This window comes from Bufo bufo, chromosome 5, assembly GCF_905171765.1.
Source record: "Bufo bufo chromosome 5, aBufBuf1.1, whole genome shotgun sequence".
Classification (NCBI taxonomy): Eukaryota; Metazoa; Chordata; class Amphibia; order Anura; family Bufonidae; genus Bufo; species Bufo bufo.
Window position 1 is genome coordinate 88,561,990 of NC_053393.1, and position 27,774 is coordinate 88,589,763.

The 27,774-nt window shown below is 44.2% G+C and overlaps 1 protein-coding gene across 1 annotated transcript in view; it reads left to right on the forward strand.

The window, feature by feature from the left end:
- The window catches only part of CNGB3 (cyclic nucleotide gated channel subunit beta 3), a 286,679-nt gene that overhangs the window by 115,326 nt on the left and 143,579 nt on the right, over positions 1–27,774 (forward strand). Inside the window, exons 4-7 of the mRNA XM_040433859.1 lie at positions 10,371–10,522; positions 11,288–11,515; positions 23,233–23,441; positions 27,080–27,130. Of these exons, the coding sequence (XP_040289793.1) occupies positions 10,371–10,522; positions 11,288–11,515; positions 23,233–23,441; positions 27,080–27,130 (640 nt within the window). The remainder of the gene's footprint in view (positions 1–10,370; positions 10,523–11,287; positions 11,516–23,232; positions 23,442–27,079; positions 27,131–27,774) is intronic.

A 27,774-nucleotide genomic window follows, 5' to 3' on the forward strand; every position in this document is an offset into this window, starting at 1 on the left:
TCCAAAGAGCACCTTTTGGATTTCACAGGTCATTTACCTACTTACCACACATTAGGGCCCCTGGAAAATGCTAGGGCAGTATAACTACCCCACAAGTGACCCCATTTTGGAAAGAAGACACCCCAAGGTATTCCGTGAGGGGCATGGCGAATTCCTAGAATTTTATATTTTTTGTCACAAGTTAGCGGAAAAAGATTATTTATTTATTTTTTTTCCCTTACAAAGTCTCATATTCCACTAACTTGTGACAAAAAATAAAAACTTCCATGAACTCACTATGCCCATCACGAAATACCTGGGGGTGTCTTCTTTCCAAAATGGGGTCACTTGTGGGGTAGTTATACTGCCCTGGCATTTTAGGGGCCCGAATGCGTGAGAAGTGGTTTGAAATCAAAATGTGTAAAAAATGGCCGGTGAAATCCGAAAGGTGCTCTTTGGAATATGGGCCCCTTTGCCCACCTAGGCTGCAAAAAAGTGTAACACATGTGGTATCTCCGTATTCAGGAGAAGTTGGGCAATGTGTTTTGGGGTGTCATTTTACATATACCCATGCTGGGTGAGAGAAATATCTTGGCAAAAGGCAACTTTTCCCATTTTTTTTATACAAAGTTGGCATTTGACCAAGATATTTATCTCACCCAGCATGGGTATATGTAAAATGACACCCCAAAACACATTCCTCAACTTCTCCTGAGTACGGCGATACCACATGTGTGGCACTTTTTTGCAGCCTAGGTGGGCAAAGGGGCCCACATTCCAAAGAGCACCTTTCGGATTTCACAGGTCATTTTTTACACATTTTGATTTCAAACTACTTACCACACATTTGGGCCCCTAGAATGCCAGGGCAGTATAACTACCCCACAAGTGACCCCATTTTGGAAAGAAGACACCCCAAGGTATTCGCTGATGGGCATAGTGAGTTCATAGAAGTTTTTATTTTTTGTCACAAGTTAGTGGAATATGAGACTTTGTAAGAAAAAAAAATAAAAAATAAAAATCATCATTTTCCACTAACTTGTGACAAAAAATAAAAAGTTCTATGAACTCACTATGCCCATCAGCGAATACCTTAGGGTGTCTACTTTCCGAAATGGGGTAATTTGTGGGGTGTTTGTACTGTCTGGCCATTGTAGAACCTTAGGAAACATGACAGGTGCTCAGAAAGTCAGAGCTGCTTCAAAAAGCAGAAATTCACATTTTTGTACCATAGTTTGTAAACGCTATAACTTTTACCCAAACCATTTTTTTTTACCCAAACATTTTTTTTTTATCAAAGACATGTAGAACAATAAATTTAGAGCAAAATTTATATATGGATGTCGTTTTTTTTTGCAAAGTTTTACAACTGAAAGTGAAAAATGTCATTTTTTTGCTAAAAAATCGTTAAATTTCGATTAATAACAAAAAAAGTTAAAATGTCAGCAGCAATGAAATACCACCAAATGAAAGCTCTATTAGTGAGAAGAAAAGAAGGTAAAATTCATTTGGGTGGTAAGTTGCATGACCGAGCAATAAACGGTGAAAGTAGGGTAGGTCAGAAGTGTAAAAAGTGGCCTGGTCTTTCAGGGTGTTTAAGCTATGGGGGCTGAGGTGGTTAAAAACGTCAAAGCGGATGCATTGTCACGTAGCTTTCCGGGGGAAGAAGATTCGGGGGATCCCGCCCAGATTTTAACTGATGGGGTGGTGGTTTTCGCTCTTTTCCCCGAGCTGGAGACGGAAGTGTTGGGGGCTCAAGAGGAGGCACCTGATTCTTGTCCTCCAGGCAAGTTGTTTGTTCCTTCTGAACTGCAATACAAGATGTTCAAGGAACATCATGATACTGTCCTTGCCGGACATCCTGGAGGGCGTTTTGTTCTTGTCTGGGTATTAAGTTGTCTTTCTCTTCGGCTTTTCATCCTCAGTCGAATGGTCAAACTGAGCGCACTAACCAAAACCTGGAGACCTATTTGAGGTGATTTGTTGCTGAGAATCAGGATGAATGGTCCTCGTTCTTGTCTTTAGCTGAGTTTGCGTTGAATAACCGTAGGCAGGAGTCAACTGATAAGTCACCATTTTTTGGCGCATATGGTTTTCACCCTCAGTTTGGTACTTTTTCTGGGACCGAATCTTCTGGGATACCAGAAGAGGAGAGATTCTCTTCCTCTTTGTCATCTATCTGGCGGAAGATTCAAGTTCATTTGAAAAAAAATGGGTGGAAGATATAAACGGACGGCTGACAAGAGACGTATGACTGGTCCGGACCTGTGTGTTGGTGATTTGGTGTGGTTGTCCACTAAAAACATTAAGCTGAAGGTGCCCTCTTGGAAATTGGGTCCAAGATTTATTGACCCTTACAAAATCTCGGCCATTGTGAATCCGGTGGCGTTTCGTCTGGAACTTCCACAGGCCTGGAAGATCCATAATGTGTTTCACAGGTCCTTGTTGAAATAATATGTAGAACCTGCGGAACCATCTCCTTTGCTTCCTCCTCCTGTTTTGATTGATGGTAATCTGGAGTTTCAGATCTCTAAAATTCTCAACTCACGTGTTCTTCGGGGTTCCCTTCAGTACCTGGCGCATTGGAGGGGATACGGTCCCAAAGAAAGAATGTGGGTTCCGGCTACCGATGTTAATGCTAGCTGCCTTGTCAATGCCTTTCACAGGGCACACCCGGATAAAGTTGGACCTGGGTGTCCGGAGGTCACTCGTAGAGGTGGGGGGAGGTACTGTCACACCCCTGCCCTGTGGGCGTTCTGAGGAGATCTGTCAGAGTTGCTGCACGTGACTCGATCTGACAGTTTGTTTTGTTGTGGGTTTGAACTGAATCCCACCTCCTCCCAGGTGTTGTTCTTTAGGTAATTGATGATGCTATTTATGTCACGGGGCGCCGACGGCAGGTTCCCCCTATTCACCGCCGTCAGCGCTCTGCAGTTCATATGGAACAAGGACATGCGCTACGCCCTCATCTCCACAGCAACAAGGGACGGGGAGGATCTGGCCGCGTGTATTCCCTTGGCGCAGTCAGCGTCCTTCGCGTCCATGGCAACTGCGGTAAGCCTGAGCACCGAGCTGATCACTCGGTGCTCGGCTAGATTCAGGGGAATGAGTCATGTAACGCTGGCCACGTCACATGACTCCTCTTCTCCACTATTTAACAGGCAGCCTGCTGACCACAGGTTGCCTGTGAATTCAGTCTCTTCCTGAACTTGTTCAGCGTGACATGCGGCTAGATTCCCGGCTCCGTTCCCGACTTCGTCCCCAGTTGCTCCCTGCATTTATTGGCTTCTCCTGGTTTGACCTTTGGCATGGACTTGACTTCTCTTTGATTATCCTTTTGTACTTTTGCAACATCCTGGTTCTGACTCGGCTTGCTGACATTTCTGTTGTTTGTCTTGTATGTCCCTCCGGACTTACCCAGGCTAGGGAACGTCGTCCAGTTGTACCTCGTTGCCTAGGACGAGTGGTGCAAGTAGGCAGGGACAGGGGTGTGGGTGGAGCCAGTGGTCACTACCCTCTACCCCTCTTTGTGACAATTTAATCCTCCCTCTCCATATAGCCTTTGCGGGTTATAGTTCTGCCTTGTGTGAGCTCTGGAAGTTTGGTGGATCGTCTGCTCCAACACATCTCTAAATAAGTCCTTTTCCCTTTTTCCTTCTGTGTCTATTTTACTAGGCCTCTAGGGTGACGCTAGATCCTTTGGTTGTTGAAGGAGCTGGGTGTCTCTTTGCCTCTTCCCTAAAGCTGAGGGTTTGGTTCAGTGTGTTATAGTGCATAGCAGCTTAGGGAAAGTGTTTTAGGGATTGCTAGGAAGTAACCCCTTTGTCCCCTAGCATTTGGGGCCTAGTCAGTTGTTTTGTTTGCCTTGTCGTGTTCTGTTTCCTTCCCTTAACTTACCTACCGTGACAGTTCGGCTGCACGCGGATGCTGCAACTAGGGTTGAGCGAATCAAGCAAGATCAGAGATCCGAAGTCGATTTGTTAAAAATACTTTGTATGTAATGCTGTTTCCGTCTACATTGACCCTACGCAAACAACCAAGACAACACAAAATTGGCATGGGGATAACTCTGTGAATGTCCTTGAGTGGCCCAGCTAAAGCCCTGACTTGAACCCAATTAAACGTTTCTGGAGAGACCTAAAAATGGCTGTTAACTGATGGTCCCCATCTAACCTGACAGAGCTTCAGAGAATTTGCAAAGGGGAGTAACACAAAGTCCCCAAATCCAGGTGTGCAAGCCTTGTGGTATCATACCCAAGAAGACTGGAGGTGCTACAACTCAGTACTGAATAAAGAGTCTGACTACTTATGTCAATAAATTAGCAAAGATTTCACTCTGTTTTCACCTCCACATTATGGTGTATTGAGTGCAGAATCATGGGAAAGATTAGAACTTTTTAATATTTTAGTTCAAGGCCGCAAAATTAGTGTGAAAAAGGGAAAGGGTCAGAACAGTCCCCAAATGCACTGTGTGTGTATATGTATATATATATTTTTTATTAATTTTTTTAAGGGGTTTTTTAATTTTTTCAAATATTATATGATCAATATGAGATCATCATAGTTTTGACAACCCGCAACCTTCCGTATTTGGGAATAGCTCCAGCACCAAAAGTAGGCGCTGGAACTAAATAGCTCCATCCATTGTACAGTGGTTATAGCTGCTTACTTTAGCACTGCATAACTTAGTTAAGATGTTTGGCAGTTAACTGTGGAGTGTGGAATGTTGGACCCCTCCATCAACCTATTACTGATGGCCTACCCTGAGGATAGGCCACCAATACTGAAAAACCCTTTTAAATTTGGGCTTGCTCACATCTGTGTAGGAGGCTCAGTTCAGGGCCTCCATCTCAAATTCCGTAAAAAAAAAAAAATGTGGAGAGAAGTTCTGCATGCATGGACTTTTCTTTGTTAAAAAAGCAGACTTCCGAATTGAAATTGAACTGAACCTGTTATATTCAACATGATCTTTTTGGCTCTGCTGTGGTCAGTTATGTGCCAAATCCAGCACTTCTGTTTCTTTCGCTGTTCTGCTTCTATATAACAAGGCCTAATAACTGGCTTCAGTGGTGATGTGGTTAAAAGTACCATGTCACCACTGAAGCCAATGATTGGCTGCAGAGGAGCATGGAGCCATGCCCATGCACAGCCGGATGTAACCAGTGTCGGGACCGGAATATGGAGATAGCGAAGGCAGCACAGAGGACCAGAGCAGCGGAGAGCAGGTAAGTATTAATCTTCTGTTATAGTCTTCAAGGCTGCAGGCATTAGTGTAAATGTTACCAGAAAACCTCTTTGTAACGGACCGTTTCAGCAGACAAGGGGTTAAAATCCGTTTAGGCGATATGCCCCTTTCTGAGAGACAGGCCCAGCTACTGCAGAACACCAACTCCCGAACTGGATACAAAATAGCACTCCAAACTGGAACCTCACGAATAGCTGCTAGCAGACGAACAGGAATCAGCTTACACTCCTGGCAATCAGTCTCTAACAGCATACAGCGGATCCCCCCAATAACGAGACAAGGCTCCGTGTTGAGGGTCAAGCAGTGGTCTGAGATGCTGGCACACCCAGCCTGGTTTTTATTACAGTTGTTTGCAAATACATGTCCGCCCACAGGGAGGTATAAAACAACCAAGCCCATCTGGTGTACACGCCCCTAGGGGACCAGAATGAAGACTTGTGACATAGGACAGATATGCAGCACTGTAGGATACACAGAGACAATACATCCCCACAATGCATCATGGTTTCCTCCTCTCTGCCCTGGAGACACCCGAGGCGTAATCCAATTATCTCTCAAGACAAAGAGAAATCACCAATACACATGTGCAGACAACAGGACAGACATCACCATTTAAACACACAATGGGACAATGGCACAATAGAAACACACCCAGCATATTCCTCCCAAGCTGACAAGTTACACTTATTATAAATTGTTACAACTTTGTGAGTTTACATTGGCCATACATATAACTTACATCAATTTAAACAGTATAACTTGGGGACAAACCTATCCAAAATTCACTTGAATAGGTTCAGGGGTTTAAAAGTTAGTATGGGCCATAATCCTGAGGCAAGAGGCTGATAAACAGGCCTCTCCAAAACCCAGTGGCGAGGTTGGTTTCGCCACACATCTCCCCCCCCCCCCCCCCCCCAGGGAAGACTAACCAGATACCTGACCTCACGCCGGTCGGTACCTGAGTTAGTCTGGCAGCCCACCCACAACCCAATACTGGACCTGTTGCATTTGGTAGCCTGTCTCTGTCCAGTGAGTCCACCAAGGTTATGTTGGAAACTGGTACTCCCGGTCTCTGTGTTGCTCCCTGGCTTAGAGTCTGGTTGTTGGAGGGGGAGACCGACTGTCTCTACCCCCTGTGCTGTAAGTGCAGAGACCACGGTCCCATATGCACTGTTGTGGGGCTTACTGTCTCCCCCTGGTGCGTTAAGCTGCCGCTGGGGAGAGGGGGTAACGAGCTCCTCTCCCATACATACTTCCAGGCGCTGGGGAGGGCGACCGACCGTCTCCGCTCCCAATACAGTGTCCTGCTGCTGGGGAAAGGAGACTGGGCTCTCTATTCCCTGCTGGACACTCTGCCGCTGGGGAATGGAGACTGGGCTCCCAATTCCCAAAAAATCACTCTGCTGCTGGGGGGCAGGAACAACTACCTCTGCCCCCTGTAACTCTGCCTGCCGCTGGGGAGGGAGGACACAGCTCTCCTCTCCCTACATTTCACACTGCCTTCCCGGCATATCACTCTGCTGCTGGGGGGCAGGAACAACTACCTCTGCCCCCTGTAACTCAGCCTGCCGCTGGGGAGGGAGGACGATGCTCTCCTCTCCCTGCATTTCACACTGCCTTCCCGGCATATCACTCTGCTGCTGGGGGGCAGGAACAACTACCTCTGCCCCCTGTAACTCAGCCTGCCGCTGGGGAGGGAGAACGCTGCTCTCCTCTCCCTGCATTTCACACAGCCTTCCCGGCATATCACTCTGCTGCTGGGGGGCAGGAACAACTACCTCTGCCCCCTGTAACTCAGCCTGCCGCTGGGGAGGGAGGACGCTGCTCTCCTCTCCCTGCACTTCACACTGCTGCTGGGGAATGGAGACTGGGCTCCCAATTCCCTGCAATTCACACTGCCACTGGGGAATGGAGACTGGGCTCCCAATTCCCTGCTGGACACTCTGCCGCTGGGGAGAGGAGACTGAGCTCTCTCTGTCCCGCAACTGTAACTTCCGATGGAGGTCCACCCAACGTGGCAGCTGACCGTCACCTTCTGCCCGGTATAGTAGGGTCTTGAACACTAGACTCCTCACGAACTTCACGTATTTCTCAGCTGGATTGGGTCCAAAGAAGTTCAGTAGCAACCACATCATACGGTCAAATTCCTCCACAGAGTATCTGTACTCCACTGCTGGTTCCATCCTGGTGCTTTTAGGGTCGCTGTACTGAGACATGCGTTGCCCTTAAGTTGTAAAATCCAAAGAAATGGTGTCTCCTGTAGCTGGCCTTCTGGCTGTAGGAACGATCCCGCTGCTTGCCACCAATGTAACGGACCGTTTCAGCAGACAAGGGGTTAAAATCCGTTTAGGCGATATGCCCCTTTTTTGAGAGATCGGCACAGCTACTGCAGAACACCCAACTCCCGAACTGGATACAAAATAGCACTCCAAACTGGAACCTCACGAATAGCTGCTAGCAGACGAACAGGAATCAGCTTACACTCCTGGCAATCAGTCTCTAACAGCATACAGCGGATCCCCCCAATAACGAGACAAGGCTCCGTGTTGAGGGTCAAGCAGTGGTCTGAGGTGCTGGCACACCCAGCCTGGTTTTTATTACAGTTGTTTGCAAATACATGTCCGCCCACAGGGAGGTATAAAACAACCAAGCCCATCTGGTGTACACGCCCCTAGGGGACCAGAATGAAGACTTGTGACATAGGACAGATATGCAGCACTGTAGGATACACAGAGACAATACATCCCCACAATGCATCATGGTTTCCTCCTCTCTGCCCTGGAGACACCCGAGGCGTAATCCAATTATCTCTCAAGACAAAGAGAAATCACCAATACACATGTGCAGACAACAGAACAGACATCACCCTTTAAACACCCAATGGGACAATGGCACAATAGAAACACACCCAGCATATTCCTCCCAAGCTGACAAGTTACACTTATTATAAATTGTTACAACTTTGTGAGTTTACATTGGCCATACATATAACTTACATCAATTTAAACAGTATAAACTTGGGGACAAACCTATCCACAATTCACTTGAATAGGTTCAGGGGTTTAAAAGTTAGTATGGGCCATAATCCTGAGGCAAGAGGCTGATAAACAGGCCTCTCCAAAACCCAGTGGCGAGGTTGGTTTCGCCACACTCTTTAAAAAGTTTTCTTAGATATATTACTTGTATACAGGCTTGGACTGGCCAACAGGGGTACAGGGGAATCCCCTGGTGGGCCCCTGAGCAAGGTGGGCCCCTAGTCTACCACCCCCTGCACAAGTGGAACATAACACAGTAGACTTACTGCACTACATACATATATTCAATGTACAGCACCTCAACCAGCCTATGTTCATATAAAAAACTTGTTAGATTATTTATTATATGTGAATGTATCCGCACGGTGGGCCCCCAAAATAAATTTTACTGGTGGGCCCTGGGTACCCCAGTCTGACACTGCTTGTAGGACATGCCAATGAGACATAAATGTGAGACTGGTGTAGACAAGGCAGATAGGGCATCCTTGTTCATGAGAATGACATGTCAGATAATGAATGATTAACAGAGGATCTGGTTTGGTGAACATGATAAATGATGGGTTGTCATACTTTTGGCTGGTAGAACGTAATATTGCTGAGAGAGAATCCCCTAGTGGTGTTTGAAGAAACAAGACACAAGAACGCAGATATCACTTGGCATCAATTTTATTGACTAAGCTCAATGTTTCAGGACTGGACTAGCCTCTTCATTAGGCCTCTTTCACACGACAGTATGTCTTTTTCAGTGTTTTGCGGTCCGTTTTAAACGGATCCGTTGTTCCGTTTTTTGTTTCCGTTGTGTTTCCGTTTCCGTTCCGTTTTTCCGTATGGCATATACAGTGTACAGTAATTTCATAGAAAAAATTGGGCTGGGCATAACATTTTCAATAGATGGTTCCGCAAAAAACGGAACGGATACGGAAGACATACGGATGCATTTCCGTATGCATTCCATTTTTTTGCGGACCCATAGACTTTAATGGAGCAACGGAACGTGATTTGCGGCCAAATATAGGACATGTTCTATCTTTAAACGGAACGGAAAAACGGAAATACGGAAACGGAATGCATACGGAACACATTCCGTTTTTTTTGCGGAACCATTGAAATGAATGGTTCCGTATACGGACCGTATACGGACCGCAAAAAACGGCCCGCAAAACGGGAAAAAAAAAACGGCCGTGTGAAAGAGGCCTTAGGCAGATATTCCTCTGGGAACATGTATTAAATAGGAGGAGCTCAAGGTATCTTCAATTACATCAATACACTCTCCTCTATTGCACCATTACCTTTGCTTGTATTGCTTATTATTATTACACTGGGAACTACTTTCATTGTTTTCGTTTGTTTTTTAAATGTATTGACCTTGTTATTTGAGCTAAAATGCTGCTTTTAATGGGAATAATCATTAAAATAAAGTGGCCTAAATGGGAGGAAATGCTCAAAAACCCCAAACACTGTAGCGTGTTTATAACCGGGGGAGCAATTCCTACGCATGTGATCCGTTGCTAATGGCAATCCCCAGCAAAAATGCATACAATGCATACAATTGTATGCATTTTTGCTGGGGATTGCCGTTAGCAACGGATCACATGCAAAGAAATTGCTCCCCTGGTTATAAACACGCTACAGTGTTTGGGTTTTTGAGGAAATTCCTCCCATTCAGGCCACTTTATTTTAGTGATTTTTCTTTATTTGTATGGAATGTGCCATTGCGCACGCTGGTAACATTCTAGTGCACCTGGTGGCCTGTGTCACATGGCCTGTTATAGGTGGGGCTCGCAGCCTTATCCTTTCTCCCACTCCATGAGTGATCTCACTATGGAGGTATGTGGGAGCTTGGCTGTGAGCTGGATCTTAGCACCTCTCAGACCGTGTTCACACATCCTATGTAGTCTAGTGTTAGGACCCATGCCACACTGAGATACCTTGACGGTGGTGCAAAAGGGCTCCGTTGTGTTCCTGACTGGAATACATTGGCTAAGGTCTCAGTTTTTAACATCAGCCTGAGGGATTAGTATTGTCAGTTGCATATCATTGTGGTGCACCTTTTGCAGTGATTTATGTATTAATGTGAATACTTTGAGTTTTCTTTTTTTTTGGTTTTACAGAAGAAACAGAGAAGATGAGCCAAATATCACCAGCGAGTATGCAGAAGTCCAAATTCTTGACCTCATTAAACGCATGCGGGAAAGAACCAGCCATTACAAGGATAAATTGGCTGATGTGAATGTTTCATCGGCAGAGACAAGCCCTACAGCAAGTAATTTCATAGGTTTTTAGGTTCAAAGTGTGATGAAATTGTCCCCATGACAGGTTAAAGCTCCTACATATGAGATTTGTCAGCAGATTCCATCATGATCCCCATGCGGTATATGATCTTTTCGGGCAATCCTCTTATTTTTTTCCTCTTTCCCCTCCTCCCTCCTTAAACATAACATTGATAATTTGTTGATCCAATTAGAACCTCTTAACTAGTTTCTGACAACCATTAAGCTCAAAACCTCATGGCCCACATTTATCAAGTTCAACGCGCTTGTGCACTTTTTTGGCATATTTCTGGTGGACATAATGGCCTATACTGTGTGCACTTGATTTGTTAAAAATTTGTGGCAATAGGAATTAATATTTGTCCATTGTAAACCAGTTTGTCATTCCTGTTACCCAAGTGGTCATGGCTAGCCAAGTGGGGCTGCTACCAGCAGGCTGCCATAGGATGCAATCCATAAAACACAGTTACAAAATAGACTCCAAAAAAAAACTGAAGAATTTAAGACTGACACAGAATATGCCAATATAGATACATGTGGGCCAAAGTTGCTCTCTCTGTTATTATATTCTGTAATTCATCCTTCGCACTATTTCCATTCGGCAAACATAATAGTCCAAGACCAACAACTTTCTGAAAACCTAAATTTACTACAGTAGCCGCCCTCTATAAGCAGTCAAAGGGAAGAAGGCAACAACGCCATACTATGTAGGGTGTACAACTTGTGTATGATGTTGCAATTGATGTTCCCTTTTTTAGCTCCAGCTAAAAAGAAACCTGCAATACCCCTGCCACCTCCACCACAGCCGCCACCTCCTAAAGAAGAAGAAGCAAAGACTGAAAAAGAAAAGGATGTTGACAAGCAAATACAACCAGAAGCAGAAGAAGAACATTATTGTGATATGCTCTGCTGCAAGTTCAAGAAACGCCCATTTCATAAGTACTTTAACAAGTTCAAGATACCCGACTCCATTGATGGTTATACAAGTAGGTCTATTTTGAGAATTAAAAACCATTAACACTGTACAAGTTCGAGTAGTAGAAATTGCCATATTGGAATTACCACAAGTTGGCACCAAGGCTTCTACATTTGAAAAGAGACGAATAATTTGTTTCCTGAAAACCTCATTCCTCTAATGGAGCAACGGTGCGTTGATAATAGGAATCTGTCATCAGAGACTTCCGTATTCAATTGTTGGCATAGACACATAGTTGTGGTTCACCTGATTAAAATGCTGTTTTTCTTTGGTTGATCTGAGGCTCTTTTCCCAAGTGATGATATTTTTTCTTAAAGGGGTTATCCGGGGAAAAATAATGATGACCTATCCTGAGGATAGTCCCGGCACCCCTGCCAATCAGCTGTTCCAGGGAGTTGCCGCTCTTACCGGAGCTCTAGTGAGTGCAGCTGGCTCCCTGCATCTCTCCAAGCACAGTGCTGTACATAGTACAGTGGCCGTGCTTGATAATGCAGCTCAGCCCCATTCACTTTTATGGGGCTTAGCTGCAACCAGGCTATGTGACCAAAGTACGAAGACATCATATGGCCTAGGAAGAGGAAGCAGCGCTCACAGTCTTCAAACAGCTGATCAGCTGGAATCCAAGGTGTTGGACCCCTGACAATGTGATATAGATGACCTATCCTGAGGATAGGTCACCAATAATAATTAAGGGATAACCCCTTTAATGTGCATATTAGGTCTTGGATGCAATGAGGGCGTCAACATTGCTCTTGTTGCTCTCAAGCTCCATTCCATTTTGTAGCCAGACCCTCCCTCACTGTTTTGCCACTTACTGGCCCTGTCAATCACACCAGCAAGGGAGGGGCTGGCCACAAAGAAGCGGCGCTTGGTACTAATTTGCATATTTGAAAAAAGGTATCATAACTCATAACAGAGCCTCAGGTCAACAAAATAAAACCAGCATTTTAACCATGGTTTAACCCTGTCCCAATACACACCATACATGTACGATGCATCAAGAAGTGAGTTCCTGACCATGGTTTCCAACCGTTCAGAAATTTCTGAACAGTCCATAAAAATAGTCTACTTTTCTTTACCTTCTGAATCCTGCAGTATACCCAAAAAGCAGTTTACGTCATCATAATGGCATTTCAGTACCCAGTAGAACCCAGGTGTGCACCTAGCCTTTCTGCTGCCTGAGGAGAAAACTGAAAGGGCGTCTCAACCCCCCAATGCCAATTTCGTAACCTAACCACTTCCCTTCAAGCCTATTGTTAAAGACATACTTGGAAAACATTATTACATACTCAGCTACAAAACATACAGGATAATACAGCGCCACATACTGTGCCCACTGTGCTTCCCAATACTATTCTGCAGAAACAGATACAACCCCTTCCGCTGCCCCCTTCTTGCCCCTACCTGGTGGTGCCTGAGGCAATCGCCTCACCTTGCCTCATTGGTGGTGCAAACCTGGTAGAACAAGCCTAACAATTTGAAGGTCCAGGTGCTTCTTAGATGGGCAACACCATATTTTGGTCACTGAAATACCTCTATCAGAGTTCTATCTTTAGAATGGAGCTCACAAAGTAAAGGAGAGTGCACTGCGCATCCGCAGCTCCCTTCCATTAATTCCTATGGCAGCGCTGAAAATAACTGAGCTGCGCACTCGACTATTTTCGGCAGTCACTGAAATGAATGGAAAGCGCACCACGCAAACAAGACCACCACTCCGTTCAATTCTATGGTGCCTATGGAAATAGCCGAGTCAGCACTCGGCTATTTTCGGCATTCCCATAGGGATGAATGGAGGGAGGCTGCGCATGTATGGTGCTCCCTCCTTCACTTTGAAGCCTCCGTTCTAAAGACAGGTGAAGGTCCCAGAGGTGGGACTCGCACCTATCATACATTGGGGGCATATTGCTAGGATCTGCCCCCAATATCTGAGGTGAGACAATCCATTTAAGTTTGTGGGTGTAACGTGAAAAAATGGGGGAAAATTCAAGGGGTATGAATACTTTTTCAAGGTACTGTATATCTACATTCTGCAGAAACAGCAGAAACAGTTAACAAGCACCTCATTGCCTGCCTACATTCTTTTAACCCCTTAAGGACTGGGCTCATTTTCACCTTAAGGACCAGGCCATTTTTTGGAAATCTGACCAGTGTAACTTTAAGTGCTCATAACTTTAAAACGCTTTGACTTATCCAGGCCGTTCTGAGATTGTTTTTTCGTCACATATTGTACTTCATGACACTGGTAAAATGAAGTCAAAAAAATTTTTTTTTTTGCACAAAAAAAATACCTAATTTACCAAAAATTTGGAAAAATTAGCAAATTTCAAAGTTTCAGTTTCTCTACTTCTGTAATACATAGTAATACCCCAAAAAATTGTGATGACTTTACATTCCCCATATGTCTACTTCATGTTTGAATTGTTTTGGGAATGATATTTTATTTTTGGGGATGTTACAAGGGTTAGAAGTTTAGAAGCAAATCTTGAAATTTTTCAGAAATTTACAAAAACTCAATTTTTAGGGACCAGTTCAGGTCTGAAGTCACTTTGCGAGGCTTACATAATAGAAACCACCCAAAAATGACCCCATCTAAGAAACTACACCCCTCAAGGTATTCAAAACTTATTTTGCATACATTGTTAACCCTTTAGGTGTTGCACAAGAGTTATTGGCAAATGGGGAGGAAATTAGAGAATTTCATTTTTTGTCTAATTTTTAATTTTAACCCATTTTTTCCACTAACAAAGCAAGGATTAACAGCCAAACAAGATTGTATCTTTATTGCCCTGACTCTGCCATTTACATAAACACCCAATATGTGGCCGTAAACTACTGTACGGCCACACAGCGAGGCGTACAGTGAAAGGTGCGCCGTTTGGTTTTTGGAAGGCAGATTTTTATGGACTGGTTTATTTACACCATGTCCCATTTGAAGCCCCCTGATGCACCCCTAGAGGAGAAACTCCCTAAAAGTGACCCCATCTAAGAAACTACACCCCTCAAGGTATTCAAAACTGATTTTAAAAACTTTGTTAACCCTTTAGGTGTTGCACAAGAGTTATTGGCAAATGGGGATGAAATTTGAGAATTTCATTTTTTTGCCTAATTTTCAATTTTAACCCATTTTTTCCACTAACAAAGCAAGGGTTAACAGCCAAACAAGACTGTATCTTTATTGCCCTGACTCTGCTGTTTACAGAAACACCCCATATGTGGCCGTAAACTACTGTACGGCCACACAGTAGGGCGTAGAGTGAAAGGTGCGCAGTTTGGTTTTTGGAAGGCAGGTTTTGCTGGACTGGTTTTTTGACACCATGTCCCATTTGAAGCCCCCCTGATGCACCCCTAGAGTAGAAACTCCATAAAAGTGACCCCATCTAAGAAACTACACCCCTCAAGCTATTCAAAACTGATTTTACAAACTTTGTTAACCCTTTAGGTATTGCACAAGATTTAATGGAAAATAGAGACACAATTTCAAAATTTCACATTTTTGGCAGATTTTCCATTTTAATATTTTTTTTCCAGTTACAAAGCAAGGGTTAACAGCCAAACAAAACTCATTATTTATGGCCCTTATTCTGTAGTTTACAGAAACACCCCATATGTGGTCGTAAACCGCTGTACGGGCACACGGCAGGGCGCAGAAGGAAAGGAATGCCATACGGTTTTTGGAAGGCAGATTTTGCTGGACTGGTTTTTTGACACCATGTCCCATTTGAAGCCCCCCTGATGCACCTCTAGAGTAGAAACTCCAAAAAAGTGACTCCATTTTAGAAACTACGGGATAGGGTGGCAGTTTTGTTGGTACTAGTTTAGGGTACATATGATTTTTGGTTGCTCTATATTACACTTTTTGTGCAACAAGGTAACAAGAAATAGCTTTTTTGGCACGTTTTTTTTTTTTTTGTTATTTACAACATTCATCTGACAGGTTTTATCATGTGGTAATTTTATAGAGCAGGTTGTCACGGACGCGGCGATACCTAATATGTATACTATTTTTTTTATTTATGTAAGTTTTATACAATGATTTCATTTTTGAAACAAAAAAAATCATGTTTTAGTGTTTCCATAGTCTAAGAGCCATAGTTTTTTCAGTTTTTGGGCGATTATCTTGAGTAGGGTCTCATTTTTTGCGGGATGAGATGACGGTTTGATTGGTACTATTTTGGCGTACATGCAACTTTTTTGATCACTTTTATTACCTTTTTTGGGAAGTAAGGTGGGCAAAATTTCAATTTTCTCATAGTTTTTATTTTTTGATTTTTATGGCGTTCACCGTGCGGGGAAAGTAACATGACCGTTTTATAGATCAGGTCGTTACGGACGCGGCGATACCTAATATGTGTAGTGTATTTTATTTTTTTAATTTTTATTCAGTGATAAATGTTTTTTTTTTTTATCTTAACTTTTTTCACTTTTTTTTACATTTTTGTGACCCAGACCCACTTGGTTCTTGAAGATCCAGTGGGTCTGATGTCTGTATATTACAGTACAGTACAATATATATTGTTCTGTACTGTATTTTACTTACACTGAACAGATCTATGCTTTTAGAGCAGATCTGTTCAGCACCATGGACAGCAGGACGCCTGAGCAGGCGTCCTGTTGCCATGGGAACCTTCCCCGTCTGCTCAGAACTTCGCAGACGGGGAAGGGTAAGCACGAGCTGAGGGGGGCTCTCTGGGGGCTGTCGGGGGGCTCTCTCCCTCTCCATCGGGGGGCTGCAAAGGCACAGCAGCCCCCCGATGGAGAGGGAGGGAGCTCCCTGACCGATGACAGTTAACTTTTTCCATACAGCGGTCCATACGGACCGCGGTATGGAAAGGGTTAAACGGCTGACATCTGCACAGATGTCAGCCGTTTATACCAGAGTGCCAGCAATGTGCTGGCACCCTGGTATACCCACTAGAAGCCAACGATCGTTCATGGGGAGGCGGGCGGGGGATCGCGATCCCGCCTGCCGCACCGCCCGCCTCCCGCAACGCCCCCACCGCCTGCGACACCCCCCCCCCGCCGGCATAAAATCGTGCAGGGGTGCAGGGGGGGGTGAAAAATATTGATTTTAGCCACTCTAAAGTTTCTGATCTGATCAGAAACTGCAAAAAGCGCAGCAAACCGCAGGTCTGAATTGACCTGCGGTTTGCTGCGATCTCCGATACGGGGGGGTCAAATGACCCCCCCCCCCCTGCATTGTTACGGGATGCCGGCTGAATGATTTCAGCCGAAATCCCGTTCCGATTAACCCCTGGGGCGCCGGAATACAGATTTGAAGTCAGGACGTACCGGTACGTCCTTGGTCCTTAAGGACTCGGGAAATAGGGCGTACCGGTACGTCCTATGTCCTTAAGGGGTTAAGAGACTTTAGAGAGACGGAGAGAAGGAGTACTACAACCTCCATTATTGCTGTTGTCCATACACTACTATTGGTGAAGAATTGCACTGTTACATGCCTATGAGCTGTGCCTTGGTAATGTCAGATGTACTACTACTCCTACTCTGTACTTTAGTAAAGAGAGACTAATTTATTCATATCAACTAGCCTGGTTACTGACTTACCCATCTGCTGACTATTGCACCTGCTCTCATACATTGTACCCAGACCAACACCTAACATCGAGGGCACCCCAACAACACTGCGTGCCCTGAGGAAAGAAAGGGTGTGCCCTCTCTTTGCTGCATGGCCCTAAGAAGCCATAGCCACTACTCCCATCCTTCGCTCGCTCCTCCTGGGCTGCTACATTATCATCATTCATCAGGTATTTTGTCCACTGTTTTTATTAATGGCTACTTTTTCAAGAAGTAAAAACCGGCTAAAGCCTCATTCACACGTCAGTGTTTGGTCAGTGATTTCTATCAGTGATTGTGAGCCAAAACCAGGATTGGAGCCTCCACAGACATAAGGTATAAGGGAAAGATCTGCACCTGCTCTGTGTTTAGAGCCACACCTGGTTTTGGCTCAAAATCACTGATGGAAATCACTGACCGAACACTGACATGTGAATGAGGCATAAACTGCGCACAGCTCCTTAGGCTAGTTTCACACTAGCGGCAAGGAACTCCGGCAGGCTGTTGTACTTTTATCCCGGCCGCCTCTCGGCATGTTTGCCGTGCTGCCGCCAGAACTCCGGCCCGCCCCCATTATAGTCAATGGGGCCGGAGTGGTAGTCCGGGGGCACGCATGCACTGGCGGCAGCACGGATCCGACAGGCTGTTCAAGGAGTTCCTTGCCGCTAGTGTGAAAGTACCCTTACTTTAACTAGGCTAGTATCGGAGGAACTCTAAATATAATAAATTGCTTCCTAACCGAACAACCTCATAAGGCCACCTGCGCACAGTGTGTTCATTTTTATGCTGATTTTAGTGCAGTAAATCCGCAGCATAATAATAAAGTGCCAGCTACGTCGATGCGATTTTTTAAAACCTCATCACGGCATGGAAATTTTCTTTTGTAAATTGATCTGCCGAGAGGATTATTACATCCGTAGCATGTCAATTTATACTGCAGATAGGAAACAGATATCATACAGAAAATCTATGGGGAATTTATCACCAGGAATAAATGCTAATAGAAACATAGAAACATAGAATGTGTCGGCAGATAAGAACCATTTGGCCCATCTAGTCTGCCCAATATACTGAATACTATGGATAGCCCCTGGCCCTATCTTATATGAAGGATGGCCTTATGCCTATCCCATGCATGCTTAAACCCCTTCACTGTATTTGCAGCTACCACTTCTGCAGGAAGGCTATTCCATGCATCCACTACTCTCTCAGTAAAGTAATACTTCCTTATATTACTTTTAAACCTTTGCCCCTCTAATTTAAAACTGTGTCCTCTTGTGGTAGTTTTTCTTCTTTTAAATATGCTCTCTTCCTTTACCGAGTTGATTCCCTTTATGTATTTAAAAGTTTCTATCATATCCCCTCTGTCTCTTCTTTCTTCCAAGCTATACATATTAAGGTCTTTAACCTTTCCTGGTAAGTTTTATCCTGCAATCCATGTACTAGTTTAGTAGCTCTTCTCTGAACTCTCTCTAGAGTATCTATATCCTTCTGGAGATATGGCCTCCAGTACTGCGCACAATACTCCAAGTGAGGTCTTACCAGTGTTCTGTACAGCGGCATAAGCACTTCACTCTTTCTACTGCTTATACCTCTCCCTATACATCCAAGCATTCTGCTGGCATTTCGTGCTGCTTTATTACATTGTCTTCCCACCTTTAAGTCTTCTGAAATAATTACTCCTAAATCCCTTTCCTCAGATACTGAGGTCAGGACTGTGTCAAATATTCTATATTCTGCCCTTGGGTTTTTACGCCCCAGGTGCATTATCTTGCACTTATCCACATTAAATTTCAGTTTCCAGAGTTCTGACCATTCTTCTAGTTTTCCTAAATCCTTTTCCATTTGGCGTTTCCCTCCAGGAACATCAACCCTGTTACATATCTTTGTGTCATCAGCAAAAAGACAAACCTTACCAGCGAGGCCTTTTGCAATATCACTTATGAAGATATTAAACAAAATCGGTCCCAGTACAGATCCCTGTGGAACCCCACTGGTAACATTACCTTGTTTTGAATGTTCTCCATTGACTACAACCCTCTGTTGTCTGTCACTCAGCCACTGCCTAATCCACTCAACAATATGGGAGTCCATGCTCAATGACTGCAGTTTATTGATAAGTCTTCTATGTGGGACAGTGTCAAAAGCCTTACTAAAATCTAGATATGCGATGTCTACTGCACCTCCACCGTCTATTATTTTATTCACTCAGTCAAAAAAATCTATAAGATTTGTTTGACATGATCTCCCTGAAGTAAACCCATGTTGTTTTTCATCTTGCAATCCATGGGATTTTAGATGTTCCACAATCCTATCCTTTAATAGGGTTTCCATTAATTTGCCTACTATTGATGTCAGACTCACTGGTCTATAGTTGCTCGATTCCTCCCTACTACCTTTCTTGTGAATGGGCACGACATTTGCCAATTTCCAATCTTCCGGGACGACTCCTGTTACTAATGATTGGTTAAATAAATCTGTTAACGGTTTTGCCAGCTCACCACTAAGCTCTTTTAATAATTTTGGGTGTATCTCATCAGGCCCCTGTGACTTATCTGTCTTCACCTTAGACAGCAAACTTAGAACATCTTCCTCTGTAAAGATACATGCATCAAACGATTTAATAGTCATTCTTTCTAGTGGAGGTCCTTCTCCTTTTTCTTTTGTAAAAACTGAACAGAAGTATTCATTCAGGCAGTCGGCTAGCCCTTTATTCTCTTCTACATACCTTCCGTCCTTTGTTTTTAATTTAGTTATTCCTTGTTTTAATTTCCTTTTTTCATTTATATATCTGAAGAATGTCTTATCCCCTTTTTTCATAGACTGAGCTAGTTTTTCTTCTGCCTGCGCTTTAGAAGTTCTTATAACTTGCTTGGCCTCTTTCTGCCTAATCTTGTAGATTTCTTTATCTTCATTGCTCTGGGTTTTTTTATAATTACAAAATGCTAGCTTTTTATTTTTAATGCAGATTTTGATGTGGATTTGCTGTGGATCTGCACTAAAATCCACAAAAAAAATAAAAACTTTTTAAAGAATTCCAAGTTAAAGGGGTTGTCAGGTTTCAGAGCTGAACCCGGACATATCCCCTTCTTCCCCCACACAGCCCCTCTGACATGAGCATCGGAGTATTTCATGCTCCGATGCTCTCCCTTGCCCTGCGCTGAATCACCCAGGGCAAGGGCTTTTTCTGTAGATCCGGTGATGTACCAGGCTCTCCATGGGTAAGCTTGGCGGAGTCTTCCGCCTAGCAGTGAGACCACTGATATCACCGGCACTAATAGGCGGGCTTTAGGGCTGCCCTAGCCTGCAAAACGGCTATAGCCGGTGACGTCACCGGGGACTCTGCTAGGTGGAAGCAAAAAAGTCCTTACCCTGCAGGATACAGCACAGGGCAAGGGAGAGCATAAAAGCATGAAATGCTCTGATGCTCATATCAGAGGGGGGGGGGGGAGGAGATATGTCCGGGTTCAGCTCTGAACCTGGACCACCCCTTGAATCCTCTGCCTTTCGTCTGCTCTCATGCCGACCTCCATAATTCCAGTCACAGAAGGACAGATTATAGAATGGCATGGGAGCAAGGGAGGTTTTTTTTCCCCCCTCAGCTTACCTTTTGTCCATAGTTGAAATCCACAGACAGATCCGGGTGATGTGGTTGATGTGTTGTGGATTTGCCGAGGACGATTTACTTGTGGATACTTGTGGAATTGCTGAGGAAAATATCTGCACCAATTCCACAACATGTGGACGTATTCTTAAAGGGGATTTCCTGGTGGCCTGTCCTCAGGATAAACCATCCATATCTGATCGGTGGGGGTCCACCTCCAGGAACCCCTGCCAATCAGCTGTTTGATGAGGCCATGGTGCTCCGGTGATCGCTGCAGCCTCTTCCTAGGTCGGTGCCATCACATTCATTGGTCACGTGGCCTATTTGCCATTCAGTGAATGGGCCTGAGCTTCTAGACCAAGCACAGCCACTATACAACGGACGGCTGATCGGCAGGGTAGAATGGAGTCAGAACCCCACCAATAAGATATGGATAACCTATCCTGAGAATAAGTCATCAATACTAAACTTCCAGAAAACCCCTTTAGGCCCCTTTCACACGGGCGAGTATTCTGCGCGGATGCGATGCGTGAGGTGAATGCATTGCACCCGCACTGAATACCGACCCATTCATTTCTATGGGGCTGTTCACATGAGCAGTGATTTTCACGCATCACTTGTGCGTTGCGTGGAAATCGCAGCATGCTCTATATTCTGAGTTTTTCACGCAATGCAGGCCCCATAGAAGTGAATGGGGTTGCGTGAAAATCGCAAGCATCCGCAAGCAAGTGCGGATGCGGTGCGATTTTCACGCAAGGTTGCTAGGTGACAGTCTATTCAGTGTATTATTTTCCCTTATAACATGGTTATAAGGGAAAATAATAGCATTCTGAATACAGAATGCTTAGTAGGTGATCAATTGAGGGTTAAAAAAAAATAAAAAAATTAACTCACCTTCTCCTCTTGTTCGCGTAGTTCTCGGTCTCTTCTTTACTTCTTAAAAGATGAACTATCGGCTAGGACCTGTGGTGACGTCAGATCACATGCTCCAATCACATGGTCCATCACCACGGTGATGGACCATGTGATTGGAGCATGTGATCTGACGTCACCAAAGGTCCTTTAGCCCACAGCTCATCATTAAAGAAGTAAAGAAGAGACCGGGAACTACGCGAACAAGAGGAGAAGGTGAGTTAATTTTTATTTATTTTTTTAACCCTCAATTAATCACCTACTAAGCATTCTGTATTCAGAATGCTATTATTTTCCCTTATAACCATGTTATAAGGGGAAATAATACAATCTACAGAACACCTAACCCAAGCCCGAACTTCTGTGAAGAAGTTCGGGTTTGGGTACCAAACATGCCCGATTTTTCTCACACGAGTGCAAAACGCATTACAATGTTTTGCACTCGCGCGGAAAAATCGCGGGTGTTCCCGCAACGCACCCGCACATTTTCCCGCAATGCCCGTGTGAAAGAGGCCTTAAGGTTCAGTCCACAAGGCCTCAGTAAAGCTGCATATTTTGTTGCAGTTTACATAGCGTCAATGCTGCGGGTTCGCCACAGATTGTCCGACCCTCTGCATCACAATGGATGAAATCTGCCATGGAAATCCACAACATACGTTTCCATGATGCACTGCAGGTAAAGTTACAGTAGGCGCAGATTCCATTGTGGACATTTTCCACAGTGCTTGGGTAAGATATTTTTAAAATCTCATTCACTTTGCTGCTGCTGTATCTGCTGCACTGTGAAGATTCCACAGCATGTCCACCATGTGTGGCCGTACCCGATCACCGGTGGCAGAAGTTTCTGCAACTGAAATTCTCTTGAGTACCTTTGAATGGGGTTGTTTCTGCAGCATGCACATGGATTTCTGCAAGCCCCATTCAGAGGAGTGAATCAGTTGCAGAAATTTCGGCAGCAAATCTTCTGACTGCGCTGACACCAGGGGCGGACTGGGAAACTTAAGTGGCCCTGGAAAAAAAAAAAAAAAAGTGGCCCCATGTTGCAGGCAAATCCAGACTGACAGAGGTGGGGCAACACAAGTAGGCAGAGATCAACAGAAGTGGGTGGGGCGAGCAATACCCCAGCAGAACGGAACACCGCAGAGGACTATACAATTGAATTGAGGAGGGTACCTGTGGCCGCCGGCCAAGTACGTAAGTACCCGATGCTCCCGAGAGCATCAGATCATTCTGTACCCTGCCTACGGCCATGAGGAGGGCTTAGGCGCCACCCAGGGCATCGGCCCACTGGGAAATTTCCCTGTAAGTTCTATGACCAGTCCTTTACTGACTGACATCAGGTCTCTATGAGAGGGGCCTCAGCACATAGTGTTCTGTACACTGAGGATGGACACAAATGTCTGAATTTTTAATATAGAATAGACAAAGCTCACAAGTTAACGGCTGAGAACAATGGCCATTCACAGGAATGTGTGAAATTACAAAAAAAAAAAATGCTTTTAACAGTTCTCAGCGATAAATATCTTCTTCTAAAATAGCCGCCTGTGAAATGTATTGTTCTTGTGATGACTAGCAAGGTCAGAAAGTGACATAACTGTTACCTGGTAATCCAGACACTTGTGCTTTGTATTCTTTCCTAGATCCATTATATCTGTTCTGGCTGCTTATTGTCGCATTGACATTCAACTGGAACTGCTGGTTTATTCCACTGCGAATCGTATTTCCATTTCAGAATGCCGACAACCTCTTGTACTGGATGATCATTGATTATACCTGTGATACTTGCTATCTTTTGGATATGTTTGTGTTCCAGCCACGTCTCCAGTTTGTAAAAGGAGGTGACATAGTGGTAAGTACAGCATACCGTCAGTCTACAGCTATGGCCTACAGACCATCCTTTTACCCATAGCCATATATGTCACTATGACTTTGACATTACTAATAATGATGTCTTGAAGTTGAGGACCTTGACATGGGTTGGATACCATCCTAGGAGACCTCAGAATGTCATAGATGACTTCACAGGAGAATTGGGAAAGTTTCCATTAGGCTAGAATTTATTTGGACAGAACCAAAACAGATTTTGGGAAATTCGCTCAACTGTATTCAGTATGAATTATAAGCAGGGAGAGAAGAAGAAGGTGCCTCTGGCGGGACCTTATCTACCTTGAGAACAAAAGGATCAGGCATGTTGAAATCCAAAAGCTTAATAGTTCTTTCCCCTACAGTTTCAGTCAGGGTAGACTTGGAACATCACATTAAATGGTCAGCCGGGTTTGGCCTACATTGTGTATGGCCATCTTAAGATTTGCACCAGTTAGACTATTTCATCCATAAAAGCTGCTATTGAATGTACCAGAAGCAAAATTTTTCACTTAATGAAAAGAGACTGTTACATAGTTAATACGGTTGAGAAAATACATAAGTCCATCAAGTTCAACCAAGGGATAGGTGGGGACGCGAATCCCAGAAACACGTTAGTTTCTGGCCTCATTCTTCAAACTGTATTTCCGCAGCACCAATCCCCAGGGAGCAACAGCTTATGGGAGTACACCATGACAAAACACTTTATCAGGGCAACTACTACTCCCATCCTCTGCACTGGCTCCTCAGGGGGTATGTTCTAGCCCCTGGCATTTTTTCATAGTGTTTTTTTGTTGTATAGAAATGTATGTACCCTCTGTAATGTCACTTCCTCTGTAGAACTGTATTGAGAGTAATTAATAGTTTTAAAAAAACGCCATGTTTTTTCAAGCAGAGCAAAAAAAAAAGGGACAAAAACACCATAAAATGAGGAAACAAAATGCCAGCCCAAAACAAGCTGAGATTTCAATGAATTGCATTGACCCAAAATGCACCTCAGGTCAAAAAAACAACACAAATAAATGCTTAACGTCCGGTAACATCGGGAAAAGGGCCCCCAAAGTGAATGGAGAGCAGCCGCGCATGCACGACTAACCTCCGTTCACCACTATGGGAGATGGGTGTTCTGAAAAGTGCCAGCTCGGCTATTTCTGGCAGTCCTGTAGCGGTGACTGCTTGGTGCACTCTCCATTCTCCAATGTGCGACTTCCAAAAACAGCTGAGTACGCTGTGTTGATTTTTTTTTTCTGTACGGAGATTGACCTGCTGTGCAGATTTCCAAATCCACCGCATGTCAATATCTGCACCATTTGGTGTGGATTTTGCTGGTGCAGAATTCCAGCAGATAGTAAAAAATCTGCAGATGATCTTGTATGTTATGCCGTACAGAAAGAAGACATACTGTAGGTCTTTTGGCCAAGTAAATCTTAGGGTACGGCCACATGTTCAGGTTTCTTGATGCAGTTTTCGAAGCCAAAATCAAAAGTGGATCATAGAAAGTATTAAGGACAGAGAGTACTGCGTCAAGAAACATGCACATGGGTACAAGGGGTGCACCACCAATGAGGCCAGGTGAGGCACCAGGTAGGAGCAAGAGGGGGGCAGCGGAAGGGCCATGGGCAATGAGCGCTTTCATTGTGGCAAAGGGGCACCGTTACAGTTTTCGCCTCAGGCAGCAGAAAGCCTAGGTGCACCCCTGATTTTGCACTGATTTTTCGTACGGAAAATCTACAGTGTAATACAGTACCAGCTAAAGAGATAAGATATTCAAAATCTTAGGTACACAACTTGGGAATTTTCCAGGGAAATTGACCTGCAGTGTGAATTTTGAAATTTGCAGCTTGTCAATTGTGCGCATTTTCAGTGCAATGCCAAATCCCCACCAAGTAAGACATTCCGATTTTGTTGTGGAAATGTACGAAAATCCGCCTGTAAAATCCACCTAAACCATACTTCTGTGTGCAGGCACACTTATATTACAACCGTCATTCAAAACCATCCTGAGGAAACTTTTGGAAGCCAAAATCAAGTGTGGATCATAAAAGAAGAGAAGGTATACAGGACAGATACATCTTTTCTCTTTTTTTTTAGTTCATTCTTGGCTTTCAAAACTGCATCGGGAAACCTGACCATGCGGCCGGGTGCTGCCACATAGTTGTGATGTGTTTGAAAACTGCGTGCATTTACTACATCAACAAACATGAATTCACAAATTAAAGAATTTATACAGTTTAGTAGCCTTAAAGGCCGCTTTTACATGTCCATGATGACATCTGTGAGAAGATGTCAGTAGTTCATCTGTGAAGGTGTCGGTGGAGGATCCATGATTTTGCCGTCCATGTGTCATCTGTATCTGTGTCATCTGTATTCCACATACACTGCTGGGCTTAAAGGGGTTGTCCGAGTTATAAAAAAAAAAAAAAATAGCACTGTAAATCTGATGGGCAGCAATATACAACTAAGCTAAGCAAGTTTTAGGCAAAAAAAATATAATATTTCCTTATTTCCCTGGTTCTCTTCTGGCCCTTTGTTTACCTGCAATAACAACAATCTCTGCCCCTCCCCCTGCTCTGCAAAGGGAGTGAATACAAATCTTGCCCTGAGTGACATGTCTGCCTGCTGGGATACTCAGCAAGTCAGCAACATGTTGTATCTGTATGACTACAAGTCCCAGCTGTACAATGACACTGCTGATACATACAGTATCTTCCCCTTACCTGTTCTTGGGCAATGCTCTGCAGAACTCCTCTAATCTGTCAGCTCCTGTGCCCAGCATTTGTCTCCTCACTGCCTGCAGCTACTCAGTAAAGCCTTCAGCCCTGAGTCTGTGTTGCTGAAGGGGTTAATCTTTCCTGAATAATCCAGTGGGAGGGAGACACAGAGCAGACAGCAGCAGCTCCCAGTGCAGTGGGCGTGGCCAGCACAATGACCTCTCCTGTACAGACACATATCTGCTCTCCCAGGCTTGTGCACCAAACATCATCAGAGCAGGGAGAGAAGCTGACATCACAGGTCATGTGACCCTCAGTGAGATCTGAGAAAGCAGCAACTGGAGATGCAGTAAGTGCACGGTAAAGCCGTTACATTTGATTAGTTTGAAACATACAAAGAACAAAAAAAACAACTCGGACAATCCCTTTAAATGTAGTTTCCAGAGCACCTTCTACCAACGGTCTGTGAATATCAGTGACAGAATATGGATGTCATCTGTTTTGTGTCAGTTGTTTTCATGGACCCATAGAGTTAAATGGGCATGTTTGGTCCACATCATGGACCAAAGTAGTGCAAGTCTCCAGGGTTTTTCTACTGACTCACAGTCAGTGGAAAATCACTGATGTGTAAGTGAACAACTGCATAGTGTGGTAGCATCCTTAGACTGCCAGTACATGTTCAGGTTTTCATCAGGTTTTCTGATGCAGTTTTTGAAGCCGAAAGTAAGAATGGATTAAAAAAAGAAGTGCCTCAATCCTTCATACCTTCTCTCTTTTTATGATCTACTCCTAATTTTGACTTCAAAGCAGACCAAAAAAGAAAACATGAATAAATAGCAGCACCATTAATTACTAAAATATTATTTCATGCTATGGATCTGATGTAATGAAAACATGTTTTTTTTCTAATTAGACAGAAAGAAAACAAACAAGGAAAAACTACTGGGAATCTACAAAGTTCCGGGTGAGTGAGTGAATACAATACCGGTAAATTTCCTGTTCATAATTTACAGTCAAGGTTATAGTTAAAGGGCCTCTGTCACCATGATCAACCCTATTAAAGGGATATTCCCATCTCATCATTAGGATATGCTGCCATTGTCTGATAGGTGCAGGTCCACTACTCACATTCATTTCTATGGTGCCGATGGAAAAAGCCAAGCCAGCGCACCTATCAGACAATGGGGGCATATCCTTGCAATATGCCCCCATTGTCTGAGTGGACACAACCCCTTTAAACCAAGCATACTGCCTGGAAGGGATGAATATGGTGACTAAAATGAGCCCTTTCTCTCTGCACTTGGCATGTAGGGAAATTCTTATTTTTAGTTCTATGTAAGTGAGGTGCTCGGAGAACCAAAGGGCTGGCCTAGCCCCTCAGGGCACCTTTCTACCTCCACCTCCCCCTGTTGCTACTCCCCATCCCAGTGAGGCTGAAAGGGCCAGGCTTCATCACTGGTCCATTGCCTGGTTCTAAAATCTCAGTGATGCACTGACGCAGTAAAAATGATGTCCCCGCTATGAGATCTTCAAAGCACAAGCACAGATGGTACTGCTGCTGAAACATGCACAAGATTTCTGGGCAAAAGTTTCTGCAATTCCCAGTCC